Consider the following 26,849-nt stretch of genomic DNA (forward strand, 5'->3'; position numbering starts at 1 on the left):
AAATCACCTTTATCTTTATGAGGCAAGAGTTAGTTTTTTAATGACATCAGCTTCTTCAGTCTCTTGAGTTCTCCCAACGCGCAACGCAAGGCCTGTCAGTGTGAACAGAATGTCTTCAGATTCCTCTGCAGTTTGAACATGCTTTGCTGTCAGAAGCAGGGCAGTAAAGAGCGAAGTTTGGCCTGCAGCCTTGTAACAAGTCGTTCTTTTCGTTGTCCGCTGTTCTTCCCAACAGTCTGAAACATAACTTCGCCGCTATGCCACAAGCTAGGGCACTGATTGGAATTGACCCATTCGATCCGGTGCACGCATCTGTGTCATTATAGATCTTTTTTTGGCTATTCAAAAATAGCAGATCTACAAGCTCATAGCGCGGGCTTCTAGATCTGTTTGATCTTTTGAAAAATTGTGAAAAATTGTGAAAATCTTTGAATATATATATAATTTTTTTAAAGCGAACATTTGTAACTCAAATCTTTGCTCCTAAGGGGTCCCTGGGAGACAATATTTGACAAATGTTCGCTTTAAAAATAAATATATTCAAAGATTCACAAATTGTCAGGATAAAAAAAAAAATGCAGATCTGCAAGCTCATAGAACGGCACTCGGTGCCACGCTACGAGCTTATAGATCTGCTATTTTTGAATATAGCTAAAGACATCTAAAGTGACTCAGATGTGTTCCCGGTCGTAATGGAATTAAGGGTGATTCATACTTTAGTCTCTCGCTCAGTCGCGCACCTGGAAATAGCTGAGCTTATAGGTCGGCTATTGGTGGTGCGTGCCGCGGGCGCGCAAACCAAGTATAAATCAGGCGTCGCTCCCCCCCCCCCCCACCCCCACCCGAAAACGAAAAAAAGCAACAACAGAAAAAGAGAAGTTAAAACTGACCACAAACTGGAAAACCAATTGTTATAAGACCAATAAAAAGCTCAGCTATCCAGTATCTTGTTGGATGAAGACCTATAGATCCAGACGTTTGGGATTAAAACATGAATTAATCCAAACTTCTTTCGAGATCCCGCCGTCCAAACTCCCTGAATTGGCAACAAAACCAACTCTTGCTTCCTACAGTAGTGATGGGTCGTTCATGATCGATTCGTTCAAAATAACTAGTTCATTGCCGCGAACGTGAACGAGTTCGTTCAACTTCCTGAAACTGCTACGTTCACGCTTTCGTTCATGCCCCCCATCCCCTCCCCCCGCGTACACAGGACGGGAGGGGCGGGGCTGTACTGTACGCATGACGTAATCATAACGCTCTGGTGTTTTTTCACTAGAAAACAGCGCTACTGAACGAGAACCTGAACGAATCATTTGAACGAATCATTGCCGTTCACTGAAACAAACTTTTTTTTCCCACCACTATCCTACAGTACTTACGGCATCCACCACACACCCCCCCCTCGATGCCTCTGTAGTAACGAGCTACGAGTTAAGCTAGCTGCACAACTGGGCCCGCTCGGGTTCAGCCGTGGCGTTAGGCAGCTTGGCATTGAACGCCCGCAGCGAGTCCTTGATGCGCGCCACCTCGCCGGCCGAGAGCTTGAGGCGGTGGCGCAGCAGGCACGAGAACAGGTCCAGCGGCCCGCGGCGCCGGCGGCGACAGCCGGTTGACGCGGTCCCTCATCTCCAGGAGCATGAGGAAGGCGGCGTCCTGCGTCCCTTGCGTGTACGGGTAGTCCAGCTGCAGGATCAGGTCCTTGATGCCCTCGGGGTCGAAGTGCAGGCTGTAGCCGAACACCTTCAGCGTGTTGATCTTCATGTAGCCCAGGTTGGACGTCTGGTCGTCCAGGTCCAGCGGCTCGTAGAAGAGCGTCTCGTTGTTGACGCCGGGGTCGTCCGTGACGACGCGGCTGCGCAGGTAGATGTGCACCGTCTCGAAGAAGGACTTGAACCTGTTGCCCATGGTCAGCGTCCAGTTGTAGCACTGGGACGTGACGGACGGGACGCCCGGGCCGTCCAGTCGAGTCCTCTCCCAGTCGGAGAAGTCGGGCTGGTTGGCCGGCATGAACCAGCTCTCCGAGTGGCTGCCGCCGAAGGGGTTGACGTAGATGGCGGGCACGGGCTCCAGCGTGGAGTTCTTGGTGGAGCAGATCTGGAAGGAGATGCCCATCAGCATGTGGAGGAGGTTGGACTTGTTCTTGTTGCTCTTCAGCGTCAGCAGCATCCTCTTCCTCCAGGCGGGGTTGAACCAGCTGCCCAGGCGCACGTCGTTGCTGATGTAGATGGCGTGGACCTCGATCCGGCTGTCCAGACGCTGGAGCAGATACTTCACCTGGAGGAGAGGACGACAACACACTGTCAGACTGACTTATACACAGTGGTGGAAAGTAACTAAGTACATTTACTTAAGTACTGTACTTAAGTACAATTCTGAGGTATTTGTACTTTACTTGAGTATTTCCAATTTCCAATACTTTTACTTCTACTCCACTACATCTCAGAGGCAAATATTGTACTTTTACTCCACTACATTTATTTGAAAACTCTAGTTACTAGTTACTTTTCAGATATAAATTATGACATAATGAAACATACATTAACCACTTTAAACCTATTTTATACATAGGCTATTTGAAAATAGCCAAGCTCACAACGCGTCGCATCGCGACGCGTTGTGAGCTTGTAGATCTGCTATTTTCAAATATTTAGTACTTTTACTTTTGGTACTTTAAGTACATTTTGATGACAATACTTTTGTACTTTTACTCAAGTAAATTTTTAATTCTGGACTTTTACTTGTAACAGAGTATTTTTATATTGCAGTATCGGTACTTTTACTTAAGTAAAGAATTTGAGTACTTTTTCCACCACTGCTTATACACACGCACGCACGCGCGCACGCACGCGCGCACGCACGCGCGCACGCACAGACAGACAGACAGACAGACAGACAGACAGACAGACAGACAGACAGACAGACAGACACAGAGACACACACACACACACACACACACACACACACACACACACACACACACACACACAGACAGATCTACCAGACCTCTGCGTCGGACATGTCCAGGTCAAAGTTCAGGTAGTGGTCCAGGGAGGCGGCGATGCTGGGCCGACACGCCCCCTGGTGGAGCAGGTTGCCGTGGTGACAGCCGCCGCAGCGGGTCACGTTGTCCGTGGCGCAGGAGGCGCAGGAGGAGGTGGAGGAGGGGCCTACGACGCAGGGCACCACCCCCTGGCAGGAGGGCTGGTCCACGGGGCAGGTGCAGCTCTGCGCCTCCTCGGAGAAGGAGCCCAGCACGCCGTGCTCGTTGCAGTAGAGCAGAGACTGGGCCTTGTGGATCCAGAACCTCACAGGCCTGCAGGAAGGAGACAAATATATATACAGTATATATGTCACAGTACGATTGGAGAACCAGTACGATTGAAGACAGAGTGCTCGTTTTTAGGCACAGGGCTTCGGGCGATGCGGGGCTTTTCGAGACAGGGTTTATTAGCGAGGCTCGCGAGGAGGAGGAGGAGAAGGAGGACGCGGCGCTGCGAGGCGGGGGTTTATTACGCGGAGGAGAAGGAGACGTGGCGCCAAGAGGCGGGGCTTTGATGCGACGCGGACCTGTCTTTTGTTGTTCCCCCCCACATAGCAACCAGGAAGCTACGCTAGGGGAACGCTGAACACACGTTCACACGCACACGCTTGTCCATGACGGAGGCGCGCCGACTCAGTGGAGCTTGAGGCCGAGGAGGCGCGCTGACCGGCCGATGCTCTACTAGTCGACACAGCGCCGTTCGAGTTGTAAACCGATAGGGACAGAATAGTTCTTTTCATGGATCACTGTGTGTGTGTGTGTGTGTGTGTGTGTGTGTGTGTGTGTGTGTGTGTGTGTGTGTGTGTGTGTGTGTGTGTGTGTGTGTGTGTGTGTGTGTGTGTCAGGGAGAAAGTAAAACAAAAGCCAGAACACAATAAAAGTATCTTAACAGTCCTGCTTTCAAGAAACCAAAAAAAGCATGAGCGCGTGCGTGTGTGTGTGCGCTTGTGTGTGTGTGTGTGCGTGTGACTGTGTGTGTGTGGTCGTGGCCATATATGTTTGTGCACAAGCCTGGCTTGTGGCTCCCTCTAGTGTTGCTTCTACAGAATTGCTGGGTGGGTGGTAAAAACGAGCGCGCTTTCTTCAATCGTACTGGTTCTCCAATCATACTGTAACATATATAACAGAGTGGTTCACTACCTCAGCCTGATGGCCTGAAAGTGTAATATCTCCCCCAAGCGATGGGGATATCCCTTTGGCTCAGTGGTTAATAGGTTGGCTTTCCACCCAGGAGACGCGGGTTCGAATCCCGGGCGTTACATATATATATATATATATATTTATTTTGCTGTGTGTTGTTATAGGTTGCTATATATCGGTAGTTCTTAAACTTTTTCATGTCAAGGACCTCCAAAATTATATTTTTTTAATGTATTTTATTATTTATTTATTTTCCATCTTTTTTTTTTGTTTTTAAATAGCAGATCTACAAGCTCATAGAGCGGCACTCGGAGCTATGACACTCGCGCTATGAGCTTGTATATCTGCTATTTTTGAATAGCCCAAAGAAATCTTAAAATGACAGAGATTCTTTCCCGGTCTTAATGGGTTAATTGAAAACACACACTGGGTGAAAAGCAATGATTTTGGGAGGGTATTCATCAGGCATACCCCTGATACTTACGGGAGTATGTGTGTGTAAGTTGCCCTCATTCATTAATGTACCACCTCCCACATACCTCCCACATATCCAGGTAAATGTACCATTTCTGAGACATTCATTTGCATTTACCCCCTGTGGTGTCTGCCAGCAAGGACCTCACACACCCCACCCCTCCCACCACTCCCACCCCAACCACTTCTGAGCATGTGCAGAAAACCACATTTGATTGGAAGCTGTGGCTTATAACCCCACCCACCAACCCCACAATTCTGCATGCTAATTCTGGCATCCCCCCCCTAGTTTATTCCCCCCCCCCCCCATTGGGAGGGGTGGTTCATAGCGCCCCCCCCCCCATTGGGAGGGGTGGTTCATAGTTCCCCACCCCCACCTACACTAATTTAATTTATATATATATATATATATATATATATATATATATATATATATATATACATATATATATATACACACATACACACATACACATACACATACACACACAATATAGAAAAACAAATAGGCAGAACTCATGTAATTATGTTTATTGATCCAAAAAAAGAAAAACATTATTTATACAAAACAATGGAACAGGAGCACACAGATAAAATCAAATGTTTCAAAGAATCCCTGGATTTTGTTCCAGGGACCCCAGAAGCAAAGATTTGAGTCTAATCTTGGGTTAAATTGGGTTAAAATTGGGTGAAATTCGTGTCTACATATTTACACTAGTACCTGAGATAAGATGTGTGCGTGAAGATAGCAGCAATTTATACTGTGCATGATATACTTATGGACGTTAGTTAAGGTGCTTAGGGGAAAAAAACACAATAAAAGACAAAAGTCAAGTGCGTTATACATGGGATTAAGGTGCAAAATGTCATTGTGTGTCGACCGCATAATCCACATAAAGTAGACTGACACTGGTATATAGTCAGCAAGTAGTGCCATGAGGGGAAAAAAGTCACTTATACTTGTGTAAAAAAAAATCAAATAAAATCAAATAAAAAGGTGCTGATGCACCCAAAAATATATACAAAAAGGCAGCAAGGCATCCAATTAAATGTCTGACACTACGCCGCTGGAGTTCCCAAATATATATCTTGGGTGTCCTTGAGGTGTCCTTACAGCTGGAGGAGTGTAAAAGACCCGTTATAGTCCTCGAACTTGTCAACCACAAGCATTGTGTTCTGGAGAACGCGGGGTCTGGAACGAGGTCCTGGGGGTCTTCTTTCCTGGAGCTCCTTGCACAGCTTTGAAAGCGCTGAACTTCTTCCTGGTGGAGGTCTGATAAACCATACTGGCAAACCATCTTCGAAGCCATCTTCCTCATCAGACATGAGCTCTTTGGTTGCAGTACTGTTCCAGAGAATTTCCTCAGCAGGCCGCAACACGGATCTCCTGCCCTCAAACAACTGTAAAAAAACAAACACAAAAAAAATAGAATTACAATTAAACCACAAAACTGAGAAATTGTTTTAACTGTGTGAGTGAGGCCTACCAAAACTGCTCTCCTCACTTACCCGTAATTTTCTCTGTCGTGTCCTCATAGACTTCTGTACCTTTGCTTTCTCCTGTGCATAAGAAATACAGGTTTGCTGGCTTCTGCAGGTCTAGCCCACTCTATTAAGATGCAAATAGCTTATGTGAATACTGTGAGTGTATTATGCATGTGCGCTTACCTTTTATAAAAACAGGATCAACATTACAGAAACTAATGCTTAGTTCTCCTAAAAGATGAGCCGCAACATCAATATTATGTGGAGAATTTACCCTGTTGGAAGAGAAGAACCGTGTTAGTTTTTATCATTTTTTTCTTTATCAGTTAAAACATTTCACCAGGACAGGAACCCAATCCACAGGCCTACCTCCCCCCACTATCCCCCACTACAAATCGAATCGGGGGCAAGGTCCCCCCTCTTACTAAAGCATGATTGTGATATAGTTGAATTTAGTTACTTACGCTTCTTTTGGATTGTATTTGTGGTTATTCTTCTCCGAGTTGTGTAGATGCCTCACAGCCTCCTGTAAACAGCATGATTATAAAAGGTTAATTTGAGGAAATCAATGCTTTTGGCAAAGCACCAAAGGAATACCAAAACGCTCGCCCCAAAACACATGCAAGTATACAGTATACTTAAATGATCAAAGTAAAAGTACATAATTTCTTGCTGAATTTGCGAGCCTTAAACAAAAAGAAGAAAGAAAGAAAAAAGAAGAAGAGAGTGTGTGCTGGAGATTATCTGTTAAAACTCCGAAAGGTCCTCACACATGTACCCCTGGATGCCAACAACTGTAAAATATATAACAGCAATTAAAACTCAGAAAACAGGAGTGCACAAAAATAGTTAAATGAAGAAGAAGAGTGTGGGTGTGTAGTACCTTTTAAAACTTCCTCGTCAACAGTGGGGAAAACAATGGAAATCTCCCTGCAAATATAATTTTAGGGGTTAGTGGGATGAAGCAATGCTTTTCCATTGTATTCAATGTAGCCACAGTAAAGACAAACTACAAAGCTTTAGTTACAAACATTTATAAAGTCTGTGTATTTTACTATTACTGCATTATGCTGACAAATTAAATCATGGCATATGAATTGACTAGCCACTTAGCTAGGCCACATGTTTTAAAACAATCTGAACTCATACAGGTAAAGAAACACTAGCTTACAACTGATCAAACAAACTGTAGAGAACTAATCAAAGTAAATACAATAAACAGTAAAACCTACTAATGATTTACAATTAGATAAAATAGCAGCTTACCATTTACAAAGCTAGTCCGAAAACATCAACAGGCCAGCAGTACAATGTGAGTAGAATGAATTCACCCAACCGCCCAAACAGTTTGAATGTTTGAAATCTCTGTTTGGACGAATCTGATTGGATAGACACACAGGTTCCCCTCCCCTGTGCATGTTAAATGTTGGCAGTCAGAGAGAGAGAGAGAGAGAGAGAGAGAGAGAGACTGGAAATAAACTATTTACTAGGTATAGTTAGTTTTAACAAGTTAAAAGTTATGTAGAGGTACTAATACTTTGCACTAAACAACAAGCACAAAAAAAAGTACTGACATTTTATACTTAAGTAAAAGTAGTGTAATGTAGAAATACTCTTACTGTTACAAGTAAAAGTCCATAACATTTTGTTCTTTTGAGCACTACTGGGCCTAGACTAGAAAACAAACTAAATAGTTTAACCACATGACTGGTGGTAACCTGTATTTTTAGCATTGATGGCAGAAGTACTCAGATATTTTACTTAAGTAAAAGTAGCAATACCACAATATAAAAATACTAATACTTATACATATAGCCTATGTATAAAATAAGGCTAAAATGGTTAATGTATGTTTTATAATGTAACCATTTATATCTGCAAAGTAATAGTAACTAAAGTTTTCAAATAATTGTAGTGGAGCAAAAGTATATTTGCCCCAAGACTACACTCTGATCTGTGTGATCACACATCTCACTCATTGTTTTTAATCAGTAATTGTGCAATAGGTTGTGTTCTTATTTCTTTCTTTCTCTTTCTCTTTCTCTTTCTCTTTCTCTTTCTCTCTCTCTCTCTCTCTCTCTCTCTCTCTCTCTCTCTCTCTCTCTCTCTCTCTCTCTCTCTCTCTCTGAGCCCCCCCCCCCCCCACTCTGAACCCCACACCTCCCATTGTTTGAACAAACCTCTAATTTGCATATGTAAGGAAGATTCCCTAGCAGAGAAAAGAGAGATGCATATCCAGGTATCTTAAAGGCATTTGAAGGTAAACAGTCCTCTCCTGCATTCATTGAAAAACTCCCACCAATCATTTATGTTGGGTGGATGTATGCCTTGCCCACGTATCCAGGTATATCACCTTTTTCACCCAGTGACACCTTATGCAATAGTAGAAGGACTGGGACTCTCCTCAGTCAAGATCCTAAGGAAAGAAAATGGCCGGAACCCCGTCAGTGGTGTAGGTTTGCATGTCCCACATTAAAAGAGTCAAAATATCATGCAGTGACTTTCTTTTGTTCCTGTTTTTTTCCTTTTTACGATAATGGGTTTGAAAGTGGCAGAAATGCCACAGGAGGGCATTTGCCGGAAAGGGCACTTCTTCCAGAAATCAATTAATCTTTAGTCATGAATAGGCTCGTCTCACCACGTTGCCCGGAACCTGAACTGACTCCCGTCTGAAAACCCAGAGCGGTCTGACATTAGATCGGGCTGCTCTCTGTCTGTGACGGTCTTCCTCTCCAGTTTTCCACACTGTGCTCTTCATAAAATATACCTTCAGCGACTTCAGCCGGATCGTTTGTTGAGTCGAGCCCAGTCATATAATATTTCATTCCAAACGACACAACTTAAGTCCAAATCAAACAACGACCGTATACCATCTTCCCTCACAGCTCCAGGACTGCCAGAGTTATTCTCAGGAAGCCAAGTGGTATATATATATACTGTATATATATCATGGCAAACATTAGCAATTACTCAAATGGCATTTAACATTCGGGCTCTATTCAGAGCCAGATTTGAACAAACCACTAATTAGGGATGAAGGACTAGGCAAGAGGCGTTTCCCCGCAAAATTCGGTATTCTATGGCACCCCCGTGACCCGCCAAACACCTGAGCTACCCGTTACATTATGCATAGGTGTGGTTTGGGCGTTACAATGATAAAACCAATCACCGTGCCAGAAGCCATTGCCTTTAAGAGAAGACTGCGCTAGCCGTCATCCCGATCCAATATATGCTCTAGCCTATCTACCTGTCTGCACTGTTGCCTGGTCTGATTATTATAAGCCACATTGGGCTTGTTTTCCTTCTTTTTTTTTATTTTATCCAAATACATTTTTATATTAATTTGTAGCCTATTGTGTTCACAATAAGCTTGTCATATTAGTCAGATCCGGAATAGTATATGAAAGCCATTTAAAATATGTATACTATTGGTACACACTGGCTGCTCCCAAATAATTAATTACATCATGTTGCGACAACGCTCCTACGTGGTACACAGACAAACAGTAGCACATGGGTATAATAAATTGGACAGTTTTAGGAAAGGTCTATAGCCTACAGTATGTACTCACGTTGGCTGTTATCGTTCTATTTCCACCGTTCTAATGGATTCCAGGGGTGTGTAAACATCTCTGAAGTTGCTCCATAGTTTCCTCTGAAGTGACGCAGTTAATTAAAGTTAACTTACATCCATATTGTCCCCGTTATCTTTCATCATCCACCTTTGTTCAGTAATCCCGAACAGAGCTAAACTTTAAGTTTACATCAATCAAAGCCTCTCAAATCCAGACACATTGCTGCGATGCGTATGTGCGTCGCCTATACCTACCCAAAATAACAGACATACAAGCTATCAACGGCGCTGCATCATGTCGTGTCGACAGCTACAGATCTGTTATTTTGGACAGCACAATGAGGCGCGCGCGCGCCACGGAGTAGCCTATCACTAAACCAAAAACATTACATTACGTGGTCAACAACATAGCCTACTAGACATGTAACTTGCTTGGAGCTTTTAATGCAGTGGTTCTCAACCTGTGGGTCGAGACCACAATGGAGCACCCAACGCCTGGCGAGCTTGTAGATCTGCTATTTTCACAATATTTATCTGTGGAACCGAGTCAAACAAAATGGGGGGGTCCCCAGTTCAAATATGGTTATTTTGGGGGGTCATGAACGTAGCGTTTGCATGGGAGGCGTTGTGAGCTTGTAGATCTGCTATTTTCAAATAGCTGATGTATATGTTAGAGTGCTCATGTGGCCCATAGTCGCTTGACTCGCTTCTTTTGGGCTGGTTTTCCTAGACCTGGTTGCTTGTTACGGTACGTTTTAACAGCGGGCGACTCTCGGGCGATCACCGGCGACATCGTCCAAAAGATAAAGAAAGTCTATGAGAGCCGGCGTCTACTGGCGATAGGGCGATGGGCGATGAAAAGATGGATTTTCTTTATCTTTTGGACGATGTCGCCGGTGATCGCCCGAGAGTCGCCCGCTGTTAAAACGTACCGTTAGTTGTTTTTCCTCACAACACTGGCACTGATGATAACTAGACGGCAGCCGTCATAGAATCAAAATGACCCCGCTGGGAGTGGTGGTGGCGTTTGTGGTAGAGTGACCATGGGTTTATATGAAGAGAGAGAGCGCATTTGCGGTAGAGTGAGCATCGGTTTATATGAAGAGAGAGAGCGCATATGCGGTAGAGTGAGCATCGGTTTATATGAAGAGAGAGAGCGCATATGCGGTAGAGTGAGCATCGGTTTATATGAAGAGAGAGAGCGCATATGCGGTAGAGTGAGCATGGGGTTGTATAGAGAGAGATAGCGCATATGCGGTAGAGTGAGCATCGGTTTATATGAAGAGAGAGAGCACATTTGCGGTAGAGTGAGCATGGGGTTGTACAAAGAGAGAGAGGCATTTGCGGTAGAGTGAGCGAGCATGGGTTTGTATAAAGAAAGAGCGCATTTCACACACAGATCATTCATATATTACCAAGATTTAATGAGAAATAAGGCTTCTTTAGAAAAATGACTGATGGGCTGGGCTGGGTCTAATTTGTCAATTATTAGTCGAGCCGGGCTGAAATATTTAGGGGATATGAAAGCTCTAGTTAGTAGTTTGAAGTGCTCATGTGGCCTTAGAGTTGCTTCTTTTTGTTTTCATAGACCTGCGACTGCGGTTGCTTATTTCTCTCCAAGGCTGGCAACACGGCTCATGGTCCAACGCACAAAGCCATTGTAGTGTCTGTGTGCACTTGACGGGTGATTTTATAAACCAGCGGGTGCTTCTAGAATCCACTATCCCCCGTCCCCAAGCCGTACCCATGTGTGTCTGTAGAATTGCAATGTGGGGGATATAGCAACAACACGCCCACGGACACACCTCCACGCGCAAATAACGGCGTCGGCATAATGGTGACGGGTAGAGCAGGTGCTAGAATAACCTATTGGGGCGGCGCAGGTCCATTATCCCGATTTAACGGGGAATTTTTGGCCTGTGAATAGAGCCCGAAGTGTTATCCCTGCCAAAATCAGTGGTGGAAAAAGTACTCAAATGTTTTACTTAAGTAAAAGTATCAATACTGTAATGCAGAAGTACTCTGTTACAAGTAAAAGTCCAGAATTCAAATTTTACTTGAGTAAAAGTACAAAAGTATTAAAGTGCTCATGTGGCCCATAGTCGCTTCTTCTGGGCTGGTTTTCCTAGACCTGGTTGCTTGTTTCTCTCACAGAATCTGGCAACGCTGCCACTGAAACCCTACTTCCAGTGAGGAGGCACCACCGGGAAGACGCAATGTGTGGAGAAACACCCTACTTTTCATTGTAAAACACCCCCCCGCTGACAGGCACCCGCCCCCAGCAAGTATAGGAGTCACTGGTGCATCAGTGACAAACAGTTTGACAAACACAGCCAACTGTTCCTTTGAACGCTCGGCCAAGCCGGAGGCACCGTGGAGGATTCAAACCTCCCCCCGACCCCCCTAGTCTCTACACAGTGGGTGTACAGGAACTTTAGCCCTGCCAGAATCAATCTTGATATTATCTTTATATTACATCACAGTAATTACTCCTCTCTTTTTTACAACATTTCTTCTTCACAGCACAGGCTCAGGCTCTGCACAAGATCCACTAAAGCAAAGCGTAAATCCCAAGCCATTGAACTAACTGACTAAAGAAAAACATAGATATAGAAGAATAATAGATACAGTAACTTCATTACTTAACACATTGATGGCCAAGATCGCATTGATGCGTTCTTTCCACAAGGGGCACCCTAACACAGCTTTGGAATGATCGATCGTCACTCAGAGAGAGTAGTTTATGGATGTGACGTCATCGCAAAAAAACGTCACATCCGTTCATCCCAACGATGGGATTTTCAGAAAAACAGCTGTAACTCAGTTTCTTTTTTTTGCATTGAAAACCACCCGTTTTCAACGATAATGGCGGATCGCGGTTGGAAGGTTGTCGTTCCTATGGATACACAGATACCTCTGCCAACCCATGGGGACTTTTCTTTTCTTTTTTTTTTGAAAATGGTGATTAGAGGAGTGGCTAGTTTGAATAAATTACCCATTGTTCACGCCCATTACCTGGAGCTGAGAGGTGCTTAGAAGTGGAACTTCTTTAGAAGGGATTACCTCAGTTTGGACTATTATAGATGACAAGATTCAAATGGCCACATCTGCTACAAATGTGTTCCAATTTCAATGAATGATACATCATATGAAAGCTTATATTCTGTACTTCAACAATCTGTAATAAAATGAAAAATGAAAAATGCCCCCTTGCTGCCTAAAGCACTGTACCCGCTCACAAATGTCGCTTCCACAGCGTTTCAAATATCATCGGATTGAGGTAATTACGCTGGCAAGGGGATAGAAAACTATGTTTAATATCTTGGCAATCAATGTGTTAAATGTGGACATAATATGACTTGGTCACCACCCTGGCTACTTGATGTAGACTCTATACAGAATGTGTTTTCGTTTTTTCTCTCTCATAATAACTGCATCTTGATAAATCGAAACACCTCTCAAAACTGATGTATTTTCTGCGTGGACACACCGTGGAGAACGCTACACTTTCAGTGAGAGTGGAACAGCCAAAAAAGTCAGAAGGTGATAACTTTTCTCCTGAGTCTTTATTTGCCGACCAGGAACATCAAAAATGGTCACTGCAAGGGTCCAAATTATAGCAGCGCCCCGCTGCTTTTAATGACACTGAAATCAGTTGAGAGTGAATACTTTTTACCTCACATGGCTTTTACCTATATTTAAACCACACAGGCCATAGTTATCAAGACTTTGTTCATTTTCAAATGACATCATACGTTTTTAGGAATTGTACTATCTCAGAAAATAACTTTATGTCCAAAGCCTAATGATTAGATAAACTTTAAAGGCTGCTCAGACAGGTATGCTAAATACACTCTGTTCCCCCATGGGGCCAAGCTTCAAACAATCTGGTGCTTCCTGAATAGCCTCACGTAGCCAGACTGTATCACTGAGTGGATATGAGTCTGGTGCTTCTATGAGGACGGTTTTTTTCCAAGGGGGCGGGATCAAAAGAATGGCTCTCGACGCAATTGGTTAGACCTATAAACCAACTACCAATTACAGTCTCCCATATTTGAATACTGGGCCCTGATTGGTCACCCCAGACTTCGGGAGCAGGAAATGGATTCACAACGGAGCGGTGCCAGACCCAAATAGCAGAGGGCAATGTTTTTTTTGCACAGGCAGATTTGTCTGGTCCCAGGCTACCTCCTGAATACAATAGGACAAAAGTGCCGCTTTAGACTCCACAGGGGCCCTAAGCATGATACAGGACACATGCACGCGCGATTTTTTTTGAGGTTCTGGGCGGATTGGGTTCTTTTTTTTCGCGGTTCTGGGCGGATTGGGTCCGTTTAAAATTTTTTTTTTTTTTTTTTTTTTTTTTTTTTTTGGCGGGTAGGCGGGGCCCCACGCAGCCTGCGTAGTGTGCGTGTAGGGAGAAGCGGCCCTGAACGGTTAATCTCTCAAGAAAAGATTCTGCTCTGCGTTGGAATCTGTCATGAAGGTTCGTCATAACGTGTACACACTGGGCTACAAGTGGGCGTGCCTTCAGATCAGGAAGCAGGCCGCGCTTTACCCAATCAAATGTAGTGGGCGGGATTTACGTGTCCGCCGATCATTCCCCACTCGAAACCAACCGAAACTAATTTAACAATAGCGTCCGCGGAGCAGACAAAACCACAAAAAGATATTCACATTTTAACTTGCTCTTTTATCATAGAAACAAGTGGGCTTATAACCAAAACGATCCATGTTCTCTGGGAGAAGTGGTGTTAGTGCTCCGTGAAGACATATTGTTAGTGGGAATGAAAACATAGTCGCACCACCGGAAGTGAAACGCTGAAGGCAGACCAAAACCCCGGTTTCCTTGCGCACGGGTGCTACGTCGTCATTGTCCCAGAGCCAAGTGAGATAGTACAAACAGCAGAGGGCGCTGTTTTTCCTTCTCATTTGGTTCTGGGTTGTCTATAGGTAAACACAAGTCCCCTTTGTTAATCAAGTCGAGGCGTTCTATCTGACTTTTCTCAGACACCCACTGTGACACGCTAGCAGTCCTCCAGACCACTTGGCTCCGTTCTCTCCTACCATGTCCGAATAAGGAAATATAAAGAAATATAGCAGAAATGAACAGCAGAAATGAACAGGCCTGTAATGTTTTATATCCTAGTTTTTATATTGTCTGAGAGATACTTCAAAACGATGAGACCGTTGTTGTGGCAAATGTTTAGTTTAGTTTAGTCTTTTTATTGCTGACAATTAGGCGCATTACAAGAAAACAGAGCAGCAGCACACATACTTAAACCTAACTAAAAAGCTTATTCTCTCCCAGGAAGATCCAGCAAAATGTCCTCCTTCATTCATTTAGTGCAAATCAATTCCCTCAATAACCATGACTGCTGCTGTTCCCTTTGACCAGCCACACCCCCACACTGTGCTCACACACAGCAGGGGGAGGGGAGGGGGGGGACAGAGAAGGAGAGCATAATAGGACATAGCGGAGATGTTTTAGCCTTCTTTTTTTAATTTAACATAATCCTCCATTCATAGGGACTGACTGTGGCTGGTGATTGATGCTGCGCGGGGGCTTATCGGCCTACTTACAGAAGCCTTTTACAGAGGACAGGAGGAGCAGAGCCCTTCACACGGCCTGTTGCTTTTTGGTTCAGTGTATCAGACATGGTGTCTCTGCTGACAGCAACTGACAAGCTTTTCTTAACCCTTTACGACCGGGAACGCATACATAGGCCTACTGTATGTAATTATTATTTTTTTGGCTATAAAAAAAAATAGCAGATGCACAAGCTCATAGCGCAGTATGAGCTTGTGCATTGAAAAATCGTGAAAATGTGTGCAAATCTTTGAATATATGTATTTTTTTAAGCGAACATTTTTAACTCAAATCTTTGCTTCTGGGGGTCCCTGGAACAAAACATTTTGAGATGGGGGTCCGCGGGCCACATACATATCCAAAAACGTTTTCTAAACCTTAACAGTATGTTAATATACCAGTGGTGCGCCAACTTTTCCCTGTCAAGGACCACCCAAAATGATGTGTATTTGGACCCCATCTCAAAATATGTTGTTCCAGGGACCCCCAGATCAGAGTAAAAAGTGTTCGCTTTAAAACATATATATATTCAAAGATTTGCACACACTTTCCATGGTTTAAAAAAAGAATAGCGGATCTACAAGCACCGGCACCGGTGCCGCGCTACGAGCTTATCTGCTATTTTTGAATAGCCCCAAGAAAATCTAAAATGCCACATAGATGAGTTCCGGATTGAATGGGTTAACCCACATGTTCACTGTGCACTTGGACTTACACATGGTTTTTAGATTCACTTTTCAAACTGTGATAGTTTCTCAGATCTTTGGCGCTTGGGAAAAGAAAATGCATGAAATCAGACTCCTCTTTCTTTTTTTCGCTCATTAACCCTTTAAGACCGGGAACGCATCTGTGTCTTTCTTTGGATTTCTATTGGCTATTAAAAAATAGAAGATCTACAAGCTCATAGCGCGCTATGAGCTTGTAGATCTGCTATTTTTGAACAATAGTGAAAAAAAAAACTTTTTTAAAAGCAAGCATTTTTAACTCTGTTACTACTTCTGGGGGTCCCTGAAAGAAAATATTTTGAGAATGGGGTCCACGGCCAAATACATTTAAAAAAAAAACTGTTAGGATTTAGAAGACATAAAATGTCTTCTAAATCCAAATCCATCTAAAAAAATGTTCTACAAATTTTGTAGAATCCCCCAGAAGCAAATGTTTGCTTTACAAATATATATATTCAAAGATTTGCACACATTTTAAGTTTTTTTTTCTCCAAAAATAGCAGATCTCAGTGCCGCGCTAGGAGCTTGTAGATCTGCTATTTTTGAATAGCCCAAAGAAATAAAAAAATGACACAGATTCGTTCCCGGTCTCAAAGGGTTAAGGCGGTTTATTTTCGAAAAAGATTTAATCTACGCTGTGAGCACATTAAAGCTGATGTACGCCTATATTTTGCCCGTGGAGATGCATGTACCAGTTCTGCACCAGTGTCACAGTATTAGAATCTAATGACATAAGCTTTTTTACTCCAATTATAATCACTCTCAAAGTAAAGGGCTGTTAGCTCTTTTGACCAGTGGCTCTTCACATTAATATATAACACAACTCCAATGACTGCACTGGCATCTGATGATCCTTGCTGCCTTTTAGCCCTAAAGCTGTGACAGTCTGTTATGTCTGTCAATTTACTGCTAACAGAAGTGTATGTGACGTCTAAATAACAGTGATTTCTTCCCTCGGTGCAGCCAGGGGTATCCAGAGAAAAAAAATCAGGTCAGGAAGTCCGGCGGCCCAGTCATCCAACACATCATTAATCAAGTTAGTGCTATTCGGTTGTTCAGACGTGACGTTGCGCCCCGCTAGAATAACTTCCGGGTCCCAGTGTGTATTTTCCCAATATGCGCAGTGTTGTGTCCCTCGCTGTTTTAACAGATCTGAGACTAAAATAACGACTAAAGTGTCATTCTACCGCTTTCCTGGCAACGACAAAAAGAAGAGGAAATCGTTTTTTTAATTTACATCTATATATAAATATATATATATAAATAAATATAAAAAATATATATTATAATGTTAATAATAATAATAAATAAATACAAATATATATATTAGCCTACTTTTTACTGTCTATGATATTAGCATTAAGACCCTTATTAAAGGAGAGATCCGCCCATTTTAAGTGTTATCTTTGATGTGTCGCTAATCACTCACCATCATTGAAAGGGACGTTGAGTTATTTCAGAGAGTCCCGTGTCCTGCAGTCTGTCGACCCCTCCGTGGCATAATGGGAGCCCGTGTAAGAGTGAAAATCGTCTATTATAACTGATGCAAAGTTAGTATTTTCTCTACTACTGCTCATTGTGGAGTCTCATGATACTCAAACGTGCACTGAATGTCGCGAACGAGCTATCGTTCATGCCGAACGAGATGATGCTGGTTGCTTACTTCTTCCACAGACGCCAGGTTCTGTGGAAGAAGTAAGCAACCAGCGTCGTCTAGTTCTGCACGAACGATAACTCGTGCGCGACTTTCAGTGCATGTTTGAGTATCATGAGACTCCACAATGAGCAGTAGTAGAGAAAAAACTAACTTTGCATCGGTTATAATAGACGAATTTCACTCTTACACGGGCTCCCATTATGCCAACGGAGGGGGTCGCCAGACTGCACGACACGGGACTCTCTGAAATAACTCAACGTCCCTTTCAATGATGGTGAGTGATTAGCGACACATCAAAGATAACACTTAAAATGTCCGGATCTCTCCTTTAACCCTCAATGGTTCATTTCTGAAAAAGGAGGTTATTGTACAAAGATTTATGGGTTCCAACATGTTTGTTTACAATGAAGAGTGGACGGCGCTGGTGCCTTTTGGACCCGGACGTGACGTCGGACTACAAAATGACGTCAGACTTAAGAACCGAATACGTCTGAAGGTAAATAATAAAGCATATCAGCGCTGCATGCCTTCTACTGTATTATGTACAAAACCAAAAATGGATAAAATAACCCATGTTCCAGTGGATCCAACGTAGTTATTATTTTAACAGTCACAATTAACTCACAAGCTCTTGTTAATGAGTTTCATTGGTTACATTTTTATAAACCCGTCAGAGCCAGAGAGTCCAAGAATGCACCTTTTTTTCCACCTCTCCAACTCCAGTGCAGACTATAATACAGTGCAGCCTCGGCAAAGACCAACAATATGACTGGCCAAAATAACGTTTTTTACAAACAAACACACTTGAAGGCAACACTAATAGAACAGCACCTATACAGATGATAAGTTTTAACAGGCCATACTCTTTCTTTCAAAGGGCTCTGGCAGTTCTCACTAAGGCTGTTACCTGTACGTCAACCAAGGTTTGACTGACTCTCAACTCCTGCAGGCTCTATTTTATAGGGAGTGAGACATACCAAAACACAGAACAGCAATTGGTAATTCAATTAACTCACAACAAGCAAACACCAGGCCTATGAGTTAACACACAATTACGGAAGGTTTTACCATCAACTTCACATGAATTCATTACAACAAACTAGTCTCTTTAAAAAAAAGATTGCTCTTGAATCGAACACCCCTCCTCCTCTGCAGCACTTGGCACCTTCCCAAATCAACCGGATTGCCACTGCAGAGGGGAGAGAGATGACCCACGCAATCAATTCAACTTCAGTTCAATAAATAAATATATTTAAAACCATGAGTAGTAGTACACTTCAGAAGTGCTTTAACCTTTTAACAAAAAAAAAAAGCTTTCTTTTCACCAAAAAATATCACTTACCCTACCATTAATCATTTGAAAAAGCCTAATTAATACACTTTACAAGGAGGAAGGCGACAAAGGTAAGACATACTGTAACTTGTCTATGCTGGGTTTGCTTATAGGCTATTATTGGACTTTAGACCTTTTTCAAGGCAACAAATATTGGCAAAATAACAAGGTGAACACAGGTGTTAACAATGATACTAATTAACGAAAGCAGCAGCGGACTTGATTTGAATGGAATGCAAATCATTATCATTTACACACCTGTGTACTGTTTTGCACTAGCTGCTGGTTCTCAAAGTTTTACATTTCAACTACATACAGTAGGTGACCAGTGACTTTGACCAGTTTCAATTTTAAAACCTTTGCATCATGCATGTCACACACACAGAATGCGGCACAAACACAACACCAAGGGTTCTGATCATGTGGATTGTGGAAGTTAAATGGTGGATGTGTGGATATGGACTTTATATGAACAAACTTGTTATATCAACAAAACACATGGCATTCTGTTTGTGTGACATGCATGATGCAAAGGTTTTGAAAGTCAAACTGGTCAAAGTCACTGGCCACCTACTGTATAACTCAGAGTGTATGTACAGTTGCATTTCCAACAGTTGGAACCACGGGTCCATTTGGTTCCATTTGTAGGGTACACACTCTCAGAGAGTACACATGTAAGGGTCCATTTGGAACCCTCCTCGTGGAACACTGAGGGTCCATGGACCCCCACTTTGAGAACCACGTACTGTTCTCTAGGCTACTTGTTAAAACTGCTGCCATGTTTCTTACCTGAGGTCTGACACATCTTAGCCCCTACGGAACCTCTCCCTCCGCTATGTAGCTCCGAGATGAGGTTCCTCGCTGTTTCCTGCCGTTTGCGGTCGACATTGTCGCACATTTTCCACTTTACATGTTTCTTACCCCTTTCTGCACATCGTATCCAAAAAGCAAAGCATTTGCGCCACTCTCTCAGATGTTTTAAGTTCTAGCGGAACATAACAGCTTCCAACGAGTTGAAGAAAGTATTTAATTTGCCTCGGTTTTCATCCGGTTACATGTTTTTAAGACATTGCGCAAGAGTTGCGCCCGTAGAGATAACATTACTGATTACCCTACTGGTCAAATGTTGAATTGCATCTTCTAATGCAAAATATTATGGAACCGGATGAAAACCGAGGCAAATTAAATACTTTCTTCAACTCGTTGGAAGCTGTTATGTTCCGCTAGAACTTAAAACATCTGAGAGAGTGGCGCAAATGCTTTGCTTTTGGATACGATGTGCAGAAAGGGGTAAGAAACATGTAAAGTGGAAAATGTGCGACAATGTCGACCGCAAACGGCAGGAAACAACGAGGAACCTCATCTCGGAGCTATACAGCGGAGGGAGAGGTTCCGTCGGAGCTAGACACATCTGATCTGTTTGAGTGCATTAGTAGCTACTAGCCCATACCCGGTCGACCACCCACCACCCAAGACAGACAGAGGTTACTCCAATTATATAGTAGGATGCTGTGGGCTGACACAATGCTACAATGGATTGTGTGTTTGTTTTGGCCCAGGCTGGCTATAAGTGCCTTTTGGTTATAAGGCATTGTGTATATTTAATAGACATTATGGTTGGTGACGCATTGTCTATTCATAATAGCTATAGACATCATTCTGACGCATTGTCGAAGCATTAATAGACAACATGCTTTGTTTTAGTTGAATACAGTGTGGCGCTGTGGGCTATACCTTGTGTTGTGTCTATTGGTAATACAGTGTGTGTTGTTGTGTTGTGTCTATTGGTAATACAGTGTGTGTTGTTGTGTTGTGTCTATTGGTAATACAGTGTGTGTTGTTGTGTTGTGTCTATTGGTAATACAGTGTGTGTTGTTGTGTTGTGTCTATTGGTAATACAGTGTGTGTTGTTGTGTTGTGTCTATTGGTAATACAGTGTGTGTTGTTGTGTTGTGTCTATTGGTAATACAGTGTGTGTTGTTGTGTTGTGTCTATTGGTAATACAGTGTGTGTTGTTGTGTTGTGTCTATTGGTAATACAGTGTGTGTTGTTGTGTTGTGTCTATTGGTAATACAGTGTGTGTTGTTGTGTTGTGTCTATTGGTAATACAGTGTGTGTTGTTGTGTTGTGTCTATTGGTAATACAGTGTGTGTTGTATTGATGTGTGTCAGAGTTGTATTAACAGTATCCTGTTTGTTGCACATGAGAAAAAGAGACAAATTGTACAGTATAAAAGCAAAACTCAGAACATGTAGCATGGAAAAAGGTGTGTGTGTGTGTGTGTGTGTGTGTGTGTGTGTGTGTGTGTGTGTGTGTGTGTGTGTGTGTGTGTGTGTGTGTGTGTGTGTGTGTGTGTGTGTGTGTGTGTGTGTGTGTGTGTGTGTGTGTGTGTGTGTGTGTGTGTGTGTGTGTGTGTGTGTGTGTGTGTGCGTGCACACACGCGCATAAACTCATGTGTTGGTCCTGTCTTGACAGCGGCTTCGAATGCTATCAATGCACTGAATGGGAGATTATCACGTTTTATCAGACCTTTGAATGGGCGAGTAGGCGACGAGTAGGCGCGATTTAGACCTACCCGCGATTTGTCAGACCATTCATGGGGCGTAATCAGGAGCTACTGACCTACTTGGAGGCGGAGCAGTCCCCACAACAATATTTACGATTCTGTGCCTATCGGTACATAACTCGAACGGCGCTGAGTAGGCACAGGCGAACGTCACACCGTTCAGGACGGCAACTCGGTCGCTTTAGCTCCCTCGGTGGTCCTTCACGGGGTGACAGTTCGCCTGTGACTGCGCGCCTCCGTCATGGTCCGAAACCAAAACCAAAACCAAAACTGAACTATTTAATTCATCTCCGTTGGTAGGTCAGTATGTCTTGATAACACCCAATGAATGGTCTGATAAATCGCGGGTAGGTCAGTATGTCGCCTATTTCGCCCATTCAAAGGTCTAATAAGAGGTGATAATGTCCCATTCAATGCATTGATAGCATCCGAATCGGGGTCTTGACCAGGTCTCACTTGTAAAAGAGGTTGGCTTAATTTTAGTTCCTGGTTAAATGAAGGTCATTTAAATCTTCTGCCGTAATCTTCAGACTCCATCTCAGCCCGTAGCACTTGCCTTAGCCTTGACGACCTTGCAGGATTATGCAAAGGCCAAAATGTACCTTAGATATCATGTTATGTAGACAGATGCCAGGTCATTGTTGACCTGGCATCCTATAGTGTGTGTATAGTTTCAATGTAGGCTGATGATATTGCGGAACGCTGGAAATATCTGGCTGTATATAGTTTTAAAAGTAACTTGAATGTGAACCTTCCCTCACACTTATAATGTGTAGAGTCAGTATAAAGAATTTTGGGGCTGCATAAATAAATAACTATCTACAAAATGTCTCTGGAGCCCCACTTACTGCACCCCACATCCTATTGATTACCATTTTTTAATTTACTCTCATGAGGGAACCTTCCCATTTAATTCCAACTCCGTTACCTCTCTCATTATATAGTAAGGACAGTGATACATGGGTATATGGGTATGTCTCTGAAGCACTGGAGATAATGGGGAATATTAGTATTTCAAGCCAGCAGTGGTGGAAAAAGTATATATATATTTTTGTATTTAAGTAAAAGTATCAATACTGCAATTACTTGAGTAAAAGTACAAAAGTATTGGTAGTACTTAAAGTACCAAAAGTGAAAGTACTCAATATGCAGAAGGTCCCATTTCACAAGTTTTCAAATGTATAAAAATCTTTTGAAAATAGCTCATCTACAAGCTCACAATGCGTCGCATTGTGAGCTTGTAGATCGGCTATTTTCAAATGGAAGAAATGTATATAGGGCTGAAGTGGTTAATGTGTGTTTTGTAATAATAATCTAAATCTGCAAAGTAACTCGTAACTAAAGCTGTCAAATAATTGTATTGGAGTCAAAGTACAATATTTGCCTCTGCGATGTAGTGGAGTAGAAGTAAAAGCACTGCAAATTGGAAATACTCCAGTAAAGTAAAAACACCTCAAAAGTGTAAACAGTACTTAGAGTAAATGTACCTAGTTACTTTACACAACTGTAAGCCATCAGCCCCGTCTTTTTTTCCAGCCAGATGCAGAGTCCTAATAATCCATGAATGATGAATACGCAGCACAAACTACCATTCATCTTACCATTGTTGTGGCACATAAGTTATGCAATTCCATCCCTGCTGCTAACTCACTCCCTCTCTCTTGTTGTACTATGTGATAAAGCGGAAAAAACATAGAAGAACCTCAGAACGTATAGTCCATGACTGAGCCAGAAAATATTTCATTATCGAAAGAGTGGGCAAAACCATACCTATATTAAATTGTTTATAGGGTCAATATAAGTAAATAAATATATGATATATGATCATATATGCGGCTTTTTCATATCTATCACACATTTTGTTATTTTCCCCATACGTACATGACAGGTGAACAAATTACAACATTTAAAAAATAGTTATCAAAATGAAACTTCCCCAGTTGATTACTTACACGAAGACAATGATTTATCGTATTACAAGTTTTCTGAGATTGTATATTTAAATATGCAAATTAGGCATTAGGAATCAACATTGGAACATTGGACAAAGCCAGAGTCAACATTCTTATTTAATTTTGTTAAGATGTTGGAGTCAGAGGTTTTTAACGAGGGAATATTCAATATCTGGAGCTCTGGCTCATGGACTAGTAGTCAACATGCTCAAATCAGCCTCACAGGAAGGACGGGTGGGGAACTAAAAACATCATCAGCCATTCTATCCTTCATCCTGGCATCCATAACAAACCTACCATCCTCTACCCTGACTCTATTATACACCGCTGATCAAAGCTCTCTCTTTGAAATACTAGGAGGCAGAATCTGAGGGTTGCAGTAAGTAAGCTTTCAGGGAGCAGATTAAAGGTATTTTTTTATGCATTCAGTACTACTCACATTTCTTACTTAAGTAAAAGTACCAAGTCCAGAATGTACAAAAAGTACAAAAATGTTCGCATCAAAATGTACTTAAAGTACCAAAAGTAGAAAGTACTCATTATGCAGAATATCCCATTTCACAAGTTTTCAAAGGTATAAAATGTATTAAAACATCTTTTGAAAATAGCATATCTACAAGCTCACAATGCGTCGCGAAGCGACGCATTTTGAGCTTGTAGATCGGCTATTTTCAAATGGCCGAAATATATACATAGGACTGAAGTGGTTAATGTGTGTTTTGTAATAATAATTATAATCTACAATGTAACTGGTAACTACATTTTTCAAATAATTGTAGTGGAGTAAAAGTACAATATTTGCCTCAGATATGTAGTGGAGTAGACGTAAAAGTATTGGAAATTGGAAATACGTAAAGTAAAGTACAAATACCCCAAAATTGTACTTAAGTGCAGTACTTGAGTAAATGTAATTAGTACTTTCCACCGCTGGCAGTAAGTAAGGTTTCAGGGAGCAGATTAAAGGTATTTTTGTTTTTACATTCATAAGTCTCAGATAAGGACAAACTACTACTGTATTAGACCACTGTTTTTTTTTATTATACTATGGGTACCTCATTATCTTCACGAGGAGATCATGCATTCACCCTTATGTATGTATGAGTCTGGGTGTCTGTCTGCAGATAATCTCATACAGCACTAGGCTGATCAGTGAGTCATATTTCCCCCCATGCCCGCTGACAGCAGGCCAAGGACATCACTTCTGAAATATCTAATCGGTCAAAACTATGGGATAGTAGATCAATCGGGCCCCCCTGTCCCTCTGGCTTATCTACTGTATACTGCTAACTGGGCTGTACCGATGCTGGCCAATTGCAGACATGCAAATTGTCTGGCACAAGAAGCCCATCTTAACAGAGGCCTCCATCCATCTGCCAGTGTCCATGATGTACAGTGGTGGAAACTAACTAAGTACATTTACTTAAGTACTGTACTTAAGTACAATTTTGAGGTATTTGTACTTTACTTGAGTATTTCCAATTTCCAATACTTTTACTTCTACTCCACTACATCTCAGAGGCAAATATTGTACTTTTACTCCACTACAATTATTTGAAAACTTTAGTTACTAGTTACTTTTCAGATATAAATTATGATATTATGAAACATACATTAACCCCTTTAGCCCTATTTTATACATAGGCTATTTGAAAATAGCCGATCTACAAGCTCACAACGCGTCGCGCTGCGACGCGTTGTGAGCTTGTAGATCTGCTATTTTCAAATATTTAGTACTTTTACTTTTGGTACTTTAAGTACATTTTGATGCCAATACTTTTGTACTTTTACTCAAGTACATTTTTAATTTTGGATTTTTACTTGTAACAGAGTATTTTTATATTGCAGTATTGGTACTTTTACTTAAGTAAAGAATTTGAGTACTTTTTCCACCACTGATGATGTATCGCGCTAGGATGGTCATCAGTTTTTTTTCTTGCAGCAGTGAATGCTGTATGAGCCGTGTGCCCACGTTCCCAAACTAATCGGGCCTGATTATTAGAGTTGATTTTGACAGCAGGTGTTGATTCAGTTTTAGTCATAGTCTTTTGAATCAAATTCCATTTAGTTATTTTAGTTTACATATTTTAGTCATCTGAAATGTTTTAGTGTTTGTCTAGTTTTAGTCGACTAAATATCATAAGATTTTAGTCGACTAAATCTACAGTTGATTTAGTCGACTCAAATGTATGTTGGCGGTGCCTTGATGGCGTCGTAATGGCTGATTTTACACTTGGTTGCATGCTGAAAATAGCAGATCTACAAGCTCACAACACATCGCAGCGCGACGCGTTGTGAGCTTGTTGCGCTCTTTTCAGAGCACAACCAAACATAAAATGACTTGTCTTTTAGTTCTACTGGATCTCTTCTCCACTAGATCCCTCACTAACATTTTAGTCTAGTTTTTATTTGTTGACGAAATTGTCAATATATTTAGTCTTAGTTTTAGTCATCATAGCTTAGTTTTTATTTAGTTTTTATTTAGTTTTTGTCAGTGAAAAAAGGTATAGTCAATGGACATTTTTCGTCATAGTTTTAGTCGACGAAAATATCCTAATACAGCACTATCATTAAATCACAGTCATGTACAGCTAACAAACGAGAATGCTTGATTTTAAAATAACATATCTTATCTGTGATTAGATCAGGATTGAGACATCCCTACTGTGTGTATGGGCTGAGAGACCAATCTGTCTCCTTTTCTCTCTCTCTCTCTCTCTCTCTCTCTCTCTCTCTCTCTCTCTCTCTCTCTCTCTCTCTCTCTCTCTCTCTCTCTCTCTCTCTCTCTCTCTCTCTCATGTGGATTACCGTCACACACCAACAGCCAGGTCTGAAGTCTCTTTCCTGCAGACTACGCTGCCACAGTCTGCCTTTGATCCACTAGTGATACAAACTCAATTGACACAAGAATGACAGAAATCTGAAAGAGAGATAGAGAGAGGAAGACAACCAGTGGTGTAAAGTAACTAAGTACATTTACTCAAGTAGGCCTACTGTAGTTGTATTTCCAACTTTCAATACTTTTACTTCTCAGAGGCAATAACTCAATTATTTGAAAACTTTAGTTACTAGTTACTTGTACAAAACATACATTAACCACTTCAGCCCTATTTAAACTTTGGCTATTTGAAAATACCAGATCTACAAGCTCACAACGTGTCGCGATGCGAGGCGTTATGAGCTTGTAGATCGGCTATTTTTTATTTTAATTTTAAGATTTTAATACATTTTTATACATATGATACCTCATGAAACGGATATAATTCTGTATAATGAGTACTTTTACTTTTGGTACTTTAAGTATGTTTTAATG

At 42.0% G+C, this 26,849-nt stretch overlaps 1 protein-coding gene and 1 long non-coding RNA gene across 2 annotated transcripts in view; both read right to left on the minus strand.

Moving 5' to 3' along the window:
• Positions 1-1,439: 1,439 nt before the first annotated feature.
• Positions 1,440-26,849, minus strand: part of brinp2 (bone morphogenetic protein/retinoic acid inducible neural-specific 2) — a gene marked incomplete at both ends in the record, with an annotated part of 218,901 nt that continues 193,491 nt past the window's right edge. Inside the window, 3 exon segments of the mRNA XM_080440455.1 lie at positions 1,440-1,586; positions 1,588-2,277; positions 3,007-3,316. Coding sequence (XP_080296581.1) covers positions 1,440-1,586; positions 1,588-2,277; positions 3,007-3,316 — 1,147 coding nt within the window.
• LOC308094019 lies at positions 5,840-6,500 on the minus strand. The gene is made up of 3 exons (XR_013933916.1): positions 6,326-6,500; positions 6,145-6,217; positions 5,840-6,058 (listed from the first exon to the last, which is right to left on the minus strand). It is a non-coding gene; the product is annotated as an uncharacterized lncRNA (long non-coding RNA).

Source organism: Gymnoscopelus braueri (genome assembly GCF_963280865.1).
Source record: "Gymnoscopelus braueri genome assembly, chromosome: 10".
Classification (NCBI taxonomy): Eukaryota; Metazoa; Chordata; class Actinopteri; order Myctophiformes; family Myctophidae; genus Gymnoscopelus; species Gymnoscopelus braueri.